Raw genomic sequence first — 9,443 nt, 5'->3', positions numbered from 1 at the left:
AAGTGAGACACGTGATGCTGGGCTGATGTTGTGGCATTCACTGTGACGTTCACTGCACCAACTAGCGGTGGGGTATCTGAAGCTGGCTCGTAACCCGAATTTTAGCTCTCAACTCAAAGCAAAAAATCGGCCGAGAAATGACTCGTATCTTGAAAAACTCATTAGTCGGGACACTCGTAAGTCAAGGCCCCACTGTATTCTGGAGAATAGCCCCAATCTAGGACCAAAGATGGCAGTATTTTGACAGAAACCATTATGCAACTGGGTTCCTAAGTTAAACACCACCAACCAAGGATTTAGCATGCAAACCACATATCTGGGGGCAGGTGGGGGTTCAGAATAGGTGGGCTTGCTTCCCTAGTGGAAGGCCTTATCTGCCTGCCCTGATCTCCACAGCATTCGGAGGTACTGCTCCTCCAACAGGGACCCCAGACCAACCCAGAGGACCTGGAAAACAGCACTGGGACCCTTCCCTTCTGAAGAGGGCAGCCAAATGAAAGGCTTTCAAACCTCTGGGAGCCAACTGGCCTGATGAATATTAAACTTACTGACTTGGATGGGCCCTGGATGGGCACTTAGCCAAAATTAGAATATCTGGGATACTTTGAAGAATGAACAATTGAGTTTCATTCTTCAAAGGCATTCTTTGATTTGTAAAGATGGAGAGTGGAGGAATTTAGGGATTATATGATTTGTCTGTTACTCATTTTCACACCCCTTCATTTTCATTAACTCCACATTCTCCTTAGCCTGAGCACCAGTTCAAGACACTGTTATACTTGCTAATATACACATTTGGATAGTTCCTGGGTCAACTAATGCTCTGAGCTTCATAGCCACTGAAAGGGTAAGTTAAAGTCATACAGAGACCCAGGAAATGAGCTTTCCTTTGGTGCTTTGACCACATGGCTACTCATCTGAAATCTTTTTAGGCACAGCATATTAGCATGCCAGGAATTTTAAATGTGTACATTGATTTCCAACAAGGCTAAAACCCAACAATAATCCAACAGATTGTTTGGAATGAAAGATGTAGTAAAAATAACAACAAAACTACCACTCAACATGATGTAATTACAGATAAAATAAATGCTTTGTGATTCAGACCTCACAAAAATACTCAATGGCTTTCCTCCATGATTTGTAGTTGGCCACTGTGTACTTAAATGCTTCCTGTTGATTAGAATGACTTAAATGCTTTCAAGATTCCAGTAAGCTATAAAGCGCGTCATTTATGGCTTGACTTTGTAGAAAGCCCTGTCTGTGAGCTGATAGTTTCAATAGGCTTTTCCTATAGATAAAAATTACTGGCAATCTATTTCTGCAGCTAAAGATTTCCATTCATCTCTGTTCTGGGAAGTTTTTGGAAACTTAGGGAGAAATAATTCCCTTTGTTTTTACTCTGACAGCAAAGAAGGAGCCTCGGGACATGAACTGGGGTCCAGGATCCAATGTGGTCCTTTTCTAAAGTGCAATAGTGCTGGCTCAGTCACAGGCTGGAGAGGTGAGAGCGGATGGGTGAAGGGGTGGGCTGCCTGCCTTCCTCTGAGCACATGGTGGCCAGGAGCTGCCTAGCCTTGTTGTAGTCTCCTGATTAAAGTGCTGGGTCATGTTCGGCCATTTGAAAAGTACAAACAAGCTTTGTGAGCTAAGGGATTCTTGTTCAGAGTCCAGAGGCTTCTTGAGGATGTCCTATCAAGTCACCCCAGCTCCAGAGATCGCGTGTTCAAATCTGAGGAGAAAAGTCCGTAAACAGGAAAATCACTTTTCTGATTAGAAAATATAGAATTTCTCAAAAAAAAGATTGAAGTGAGAAACTACTGCAGGAAAAAAAAGCTCATCTATCTGGAGGCAGCATGGTTCAAAACCTCTCTTTCTAACCCTCTACCACTGCCCTAGTCCAAGTCTTCAGCCTCTCTCTGCAGACCTATTGCTAGAGCCTTCTTCCCTCCATTCTCTGGGCTGCAGACAGCTCAGTGATACTGCAGCACAGTTCATAGGGCTTCCCTAGTCAGACTCTTGTAGTTCCCCACTGTGCCAGATAGTTCAGTTTGTTCCTAGAGACTCAGTCTCCACCCTGTTCTATCGCGCTCATGCCCTAGGAGGATGACATTGTAGACTATGTCACTGGCTACCATCCCATTCTTCCCCTCAGCATAGGAGAGAAAGATTGCAGTGGGGAGAGAGTGAGGTTAGGGTATGCGTTCCTCAGCAAGCAACCTCCCAGACAGATTGCAGGTGGACTTTATCCCTCTGTCAAAGGCTACAGTGCCTTGTGGGCGTCCCCTCCTCTTGCTGTCCTCTCCAGGTTCTGGTAACTGCACCTTCCCTTTTCTCCTTCAGGCCTAGGGATGCTTAATTGTTCCCTGCTTTTGCTAATTCCAGGGTGCTTGATATCCCTAACCCGGCTCAAATCTTTGTAAATAGTAGAAACTTGTAAAATTGCTTTGTCACCCCTTCTATCATTTCCTTCGGAGACCTGACTGAGGCAACATGCCCAGTGAAAAAATATCTAATCTCCTTTGCCTGGAATTTATGACTCATAATTCCCCCAACATTCTTTCCTCTTATCTCACAACTGGCTCTTTTCAACTAAGATCACATGCCTTTTCCTACAGATGCCCCAGTTCTCCCTGCCTCTCTGCTGTATCTCCTATATCCCCTCTGTTTAGATAAGACACTCATAAAACAAACAAACAAATAAATATAAAACAACATAGAGATTGGGTCAGTTTCCAGGGGGCATGCAAAAAGCTGATCTCTTTTATTTTAATTTAATTTTAACTTGGACCAATAAGAACAGTTTTTTGAGTACCTTATCTCCAATACTCTATTGTAAGAATCTTGGATAACTAATGTTGTACTTAATTCACTCTTACAATTCCCACACAGTGTGTACCTGATGCAGAATCCTGAAAATAGCAGAAACTTAATACGTTTGAGAGTGAATGAATGAGTGAATGAATGACTAGCACTATACTAGGAATAATAAGACATTGTGTTTTTCTGTGATTATTTCATTCAAGAAAGTCACTTAACATCCCTTAGCTTTAACATCTCACTACCTTTAAAATGAGGAAGTCAGGTCTGTAAACTCTAACAAACCACAGCTTGATGACTAGAATAAATCTTTTTAAAAGAAGGCATAATATATACCTTCGGTATAAGTATCAACTACTACAGTTTACTGGTTGACGTTGTGGTTACTTGTATAAGAGCAAGAAGCCATAGGCCCATATAGCACAAGCGAGTAAGGTTAGCTGCAAGAAGAATTTACACAAATGGAAAGGGCTGTGTGCCATAGACAAGGACTGAGGTGGCGTGGATTCTAGCTCCAGTTCTACCACTCAGTTATAAGATGACCTTGTGCAAGTCACCTCATCTTTTACATCCTTCCAGCTTGGCTGGGCTAGTAATCTTTGAAAGGCAACTAAGACATTGGTAGGTATTGTTGAAAGGGCATATGGTGTTTCCCTCCCTAAAGTTGCCAAGGACCCAATGAAGAGTTCTATGCAATGCACTTGACTACTGTCATAAAGAGAGGTGAGTGGGAAGTAGATAAAAGGACTTCAGAAAGTTAGTTCTTCATCTAGCAAGCATCCATATGTAATTAAAAGTGATACATTGGGACAGCTAAAAATGCATTAAACTACAGAGAAAATTCAGGAAACAAAAGAAGAAAACAATACAAGGTTCCATAACATAAAGATAATAATTATGGAAAAAAAAATATATATATATATCCCATAAAGTCCCTACTGGAATTCTTAAACTTTGCCATAAAGGCAGGGGAAGGAGTGTGAATGCTGGGGAGAGCAGGGGGCAATATAGAAGCAATGACCATGGCTCTGTTTCAATAAGATTTTGTTTATAAAGACTATTGGCCCCTGGTCATAGTTTGCTTAAACCCCTTTTAGCTGATACATATAAATGAAGAGTAGAGTGCTAACTCTGGTTGATTCTCATTTAATAGATGCCTAATGAAAATACACTTTCCAACAGTGGTTCTCAACCTTCCTAATGCCGCGACCCTTTAATACAGTTCCTCATGTTGTGGTGACCCCCAACCATAAAATTATTTTCGTTGCTACTTCATAACTGTAATTTTGCTACTGTTATGAATCATAATGTAAATATCTGATATGCAGGATGTATTTTCAGGGGTTGCAACCCACAGAGTTGAGAACCGCTGTAAGATGTAATAGGCTTTCAAGGGAAGAGGAAGATCCTCACATGCTTTCTAGAAATTTGTAAGTTAGTACTTTGGGAACCGCAGATGTTACTCCTGTAAGTTTTTACCCAACATAAATGCTATAATTAATATACTTATTTTCTTTTAATAAATATATGGCGTACAGGACATTAATGTTTATAACCTGGTCCTGAGAACCCAATTTTCCTAAATCTTATGATACTTGTTTCAGGATAAGAAAAAAACAATTTAAAAGTAAATGACAGCTCTGGCCAATGTGGCTCAGTTAGCTGGAGCAGCATCTTGTACACCAAAAGGTAGCGGATTTGACTCCTGATCAGGGCACATACCCAGGTTGCGGGTTTGATTCCTCAGTTGGAGTCCATGCAGGAGGCAACTGATCAATATTTCTCTCTCACATTGATATTTCTCTCTCCCTCCCTCTCCCAAACCTTAGTTAAAATGTTGCTATGAAGGTATCTTGTAGATATGATTAACATATACCATCAGTTGACTTTAAACAAAACAGATTATCTTCCATAATGGAGGTAGGCCTTGTTCAATCTGTTGAAGACCTTAAGAGCAACACTTGAGATTTTCCAGAAAAGAAGGAATTCTGGTTCAAGACTGTAATAGAGAGTTCCCAGACTGCTGTATTTCTCTACAGATTTCAGACTCCTGATTGCACTTTCAACTTTTACCTGAATTGCCAGCCTACTAGCCTGCCCTACAGATTTCATACTTGCCAGTCTACTAGTGGCTCTGTTTCTCTGGAGAAGCCTGGGGTTCATTTTGCCTCATTGTTCATTTGCAATAGGTACCGGGTTTTCTTGGCTGTCTAAGCACTGAGCCCCAGACCTGTCCTCTTTCCATTCCCAAAGTCAATATCTCCATGTCTTGATCCCCTTTGTTCCCAGGGGATATTATCTGAAATGTTAAATTAGTTCTCAATAAAGAGTTAATTGTTGGTGAGCAACTTTATAGAGGAGGAACTTAAAAAGCATCTACTGGGGTGGGTAGGCTCTGTCACCCTTCCTCTCTGAAATCAATAGAAATATATTTTTAAAAAGATTATGTATCTAGCTCACAGGAAAACTTGAATATAAATCTCTTGAATTTTAGTTATATGCTCTTTTGTATAAAAATAAATAATTCAGGCCCTGCCCAACTGCCTCGGTTGGTTGGAGTGTCATCCTGTACACCAAAAGAAAGGTTTCAGGTTTGATCCCCAGTTGGGGAATGTATGGGAGACAAATGATTAATGGTTCTCTCTTTCTCTTCCTCCCCCCCCTTCCTCTAAAATCAATAAAAACATATCTTCGGGTGAGAATTAAAATCACACAATAAAAACATAAATATTTCAGGCATAAAGCAAAAGGGATCATACAATGGAACATCTGTATCTTTGCCACACAGTTTAAGAGGTTAAATGTGGTGTTTATAATTTCCGTGCTGTTTTTGTATTTTTACTGCACATGACTGTTTCCATAAACACTACTTAGTGGTTGTTTGCATGTATTTAAAAATCTCTATGATAGGCCATATGTTGTCTATATCTTCCTGCAATCTGTCTTTCCTCTCAAAATTATATTGTTCAGATTTAACTAACTCAAAAATACATCTAGCTTTGGTGCTTTCATTTTAATCATTGAATAGCATTCTTCATCTATTCTCCTATTGATTCATATTTTATTATTTCCAATTTGTTTCTATTAAATGTACCTGGAATATTTCTATGTGTGATTTCTATGATGTATATTTATGTGGTGCTGGCCTCTTTACATCACACCAAGTAAGGACCAGAGAGGGGTGAGGAAGAGAGGAGGAGCATCACTCCCTTACCTCCCAGACGCTACCTTCTCCCCTTAGAAGGTAGAGGGTGGGGGACTGTAATTGGCTGGTGGGGGTGGTGGAGCAGAATTAGGTGTATTTTTTTATTGACTTTTGATTAAGATAGTTACTTTATTTTGAATTTTAGATACCATTAAAAAAGGGTGTGAGTTTTTGTTGTTGTTGTTTTTTCTGTTTATAAGGAAATGTACTGGTTAAAAATGGTCATGCTATCCTGTTAATCCAAAGGAGTCACTCTATAATAGTGCAACATTCAGAACGGTGACAGGTTATAGGGTGAAAGATTTAGGAATGGCAGCAACCCTTTGAGCATTTCTCAATTCCTCGAATAGATGTTTCTGTCTTCATTACTCAAGTCCTAAGCCCTTTCCTGACTATAAATTCTCTCCAGCTAGGAAAGAGGTTTTGTGAACTGGTCATTGACAGGCTTAATTAGCGCATGGGCACATTTTGTTTGGTTGGTTTGGTATTTGAAATAGTTTTTGAAATAATGAGGGCATTTTATATAAAAATCTGGCTTTCTGTCTTCTCTAGCAATGTTAGGCTAGTGCTACATTGACAGAGAATATGCTCTCTGATTTGACACAGTCCCTACCTCTCCCTATCTACACCAATAAAAGAGAAACATGCAAATTAACCATACCTTCACGATGTCCACAAGCCATGCCCACTAGCCAATCAGGAGTGAGTATGCAAATTGGTAGGACAAAGATGGCAGTAGCCACTGAGCCAGCCAGAGCAGGCAGGAGGCTTGGGTCGCCCAGGCGACAAAAGAAGCCAAGCTTCCCTCCTGCCTGGGCTGGCGCTGAAGGAGGGGCCTGTGGGCAGCAGCCACAGAGCAGGCCAGAGTGCGGGGAGGCTTGGGTTGCTGGGGCCAGCTGCTGAGAGAGGGGCCTGCAAATGGCTCTCAGCTCTCACCCAGGCTGGTCAGGCCCCCCAGCAGGGACCCCCACCCTGAAGGGGGTGTGGCCAGCCTGAAAACAGCCATCAGCCCCTCACCCAGGCTGGCCAGTCATCCCAGCAGTGATCCCCACCCTGAAGGGAGTGTGGCCAGCCTGAAAACAGCCCTTAGCCCTTCACCCAGGCTGGCCAGGCCCCCCAGCAGGGACCCTCACATCATGGGGGCGTGACTGGCCTACAAACTGACCCAGCCCCTCATTGCTGGCCTGCAAACCACCATAGGCCCCTTGCCCAGGCCACCCCATGCCCCAAGGAAACCCCTACTCTGATCTGGGATAGAGGGAGAGGATGACAATGAGGGGGAGGGGAGGTGGTAGTGACCAGCGGTGGCAGAAGGACAATGTGGGGGGAGGGCAGGGCTCTGCCAGCTGGCACTGTCGCCTGATCAGTTGCCCGGTCGCCTCCCACAGAGGGAGGCCAGACTGCAGCTTACTAAGCTGTCAGTAGGACATCCCCTGAGGGCTCCCAGGATTGGAGAGGGTTCAGGCCGGGCTGAGGGACTTGCTCCCTCCCCCACCCCCCGGGCCACTAGTTTGATTATATGAGACCTTTTCCACTCATTTCATTACCTGCCTGGCCCTGCTATGCATCTGAGTTGATCACCTCTGTGGTCAGGCCTTTCACTATTTCTTATGCTGAGCAACTGAAGTCAGTTACACAAAGACTTCAAGTTCATGAAATGCTAGGGCCTCTCCCATAGAAATGCACTCTAGGCCACATAGACCAATTTATAGGAATGAACGATTTTTGTTTCTTAGGAAATGGATGTTTCAGTTTCAGTGTTGAGTCAAGAAAATGTTGTTGCTGATTCAGAGAAGCTCAGTGTAACCTGACCTCAAGTCCAGCCTGTGCTGCATGTGTTTCCAGGATTCTGTGCACAGTCACAGGATGTGTTGTTTAAAAATATATATTTTTAATGATTTCAGAGAGGAGTGGAGAGCAAGATAGAAACATCAATAATGAGAGAGAATCATTGATCAGCTGCCTCCTGCATACCCCACACTGGAAATTGAGCCTGAAACCCTGGCATGTGCCCTGACCAGGAATCGATCCATTACCTCCTGGTTCATCGGTCAATGCTCAACCACTGAGCAATACAGGCTGTGCAGAATGTATTTTTACAACTGGCTTTCAGGGAAGTGGTGGAAGAAGAGAAGGTACAGGGGCCAATTTCACACCTTTGAGTTACATTTTGTGCTTATGTGCTGCCATATCTTATGTGTAAGCTAGACATAGACCCTGTTAGGGTTTCCTAGGATTGTTTTCACAATTAATGACTCTAGAATTTTGGGGATATATTCAGCAGAATCCTAAAATGATTAGCTCTGAATATTTTGAGTAGCAGATGCAGTTATTTAGAAATTTCTGTGATTTGCCTAGCATCATTTTTGGTGAACTCATATGTCACAACACGTGTTATTTTGACAAGATGGACAGCTATGTGGTCAGCATTCACTGGTGGGAAGATGCCAGTCCTCAACACGACCCAGGCCTGTCAGCCCCCACCCCACATTGCTGTCCCAGGTCTAAACTTTTCATCCAACCAGCCTGAATGGTTTCAGCAATCTAACGTCTCCTGACCTCCAGATTACATCCTTTCTCTCCTACAAATTCTAGCTCCAAGTGTGTCAACATCATGAAAAGAGTTCTATTCCCCCAGCATTATCCTTGACCCACAGTCCTCACTAAGTACTTGACAACTGTTGCAAAAACAAGGGCTATTGATTGCATCACAGCTGAATATCTCCCGCTTGGTGTTAGATTTTAATCATGTTTCTAAGTATGTGACCTCACATGTCCTGTGCAGTGTTCCCTAGCAGTGCTTAGCCTTATAAGCAGACCAAAGGCTATATAACTATTCTGCAGCTGTAGAGAAGTTATCATCTTTGTTCTCTAAGAAAGATATGGAACAATGCAAGTTCTAGAGAACAACTAGCTGAAATGCCATTGAATAGGAAGATTCTGTACAGGCCTAAACTATTCAGTTACCCTTTATGCATTAATAGCACAATGGCTATTTCTTAATTCATGTTGGGAGGGAGCAAGAGATGAAAAAGAAAAATCATGACTACTCATAGCTCTGTTCATTTCCCTCCTGTTTGTGGTTACAACTTTTTGTTGCATCTGAAAAAGAAAAATCCCAGTGACGGAATAAAATTAGTGAGAAAATTGTTCTGTTTATAGGCTAAAAGATGGCGGGGAAAAAAAGTCAATCCAAAACAGACCAGTGGTCAAGAAGATGGCATAGGTAAATGTGGGACTCATATCCTCCCAAAAACCACATCAAAATTACAATGAAACTACAGAACAACCATCATTGAGAACCACCTGAAATCTAACGGAACAGAAGTCCTATAACTAAGAATATAAAGCAGAAGCCACATCGATATTAGGAGGCGAAGAGACTCTGAATGAGCTGGTCCCACACCTATGTGGAGGT

General features: G+C 42.4%; 1 protein-coding gene across 2 annotated transcripts in view; it reads right to left on the bottom strand.

The window, feature by feature from the left end:
* Positions 1–150: 150 nt before the first annotated feature.
* PDCD1LG2 (programmed cell death 1 ligand 2) overlaps positions 151–9,443 on the bottom strand; it is a 52,282-nt gene continuing 42,989 nt past the window's right edge. For both annotated transcript variants that reach the window (XM_006761607.2, XM_015562515.1), the window contains exon 6: positions 151–1,732. In XM_006761607.2, the coding sequence (XP_006761670.1) occupies positions 1,701–1,732 (32 nt within the window). In that variant the 3' untranslated portion in view covers positions 151–1,700. The remainder of the gene's footprint in view (positions 1,733–9,443) is intronic.

This window comes from Myotis davidii, unplaced genomic scaffold, assembly GCF_000327345.1.
Source record: "Myotis davidii unplaced genomic scaffold, ASM32734v1 scaffold1597, whole genome shotgun sequence".
Classification (NCBI taxonomy): domain Eukaryota; kingdom Metazoa; phylum Chordata; class Mammalia; order Chiroptera; family Vespertilionidae; genus Myotis; species Myotis davidii.
This window is presented reverse-complemented; position numbering and strand designations above follow the sequence as displayed.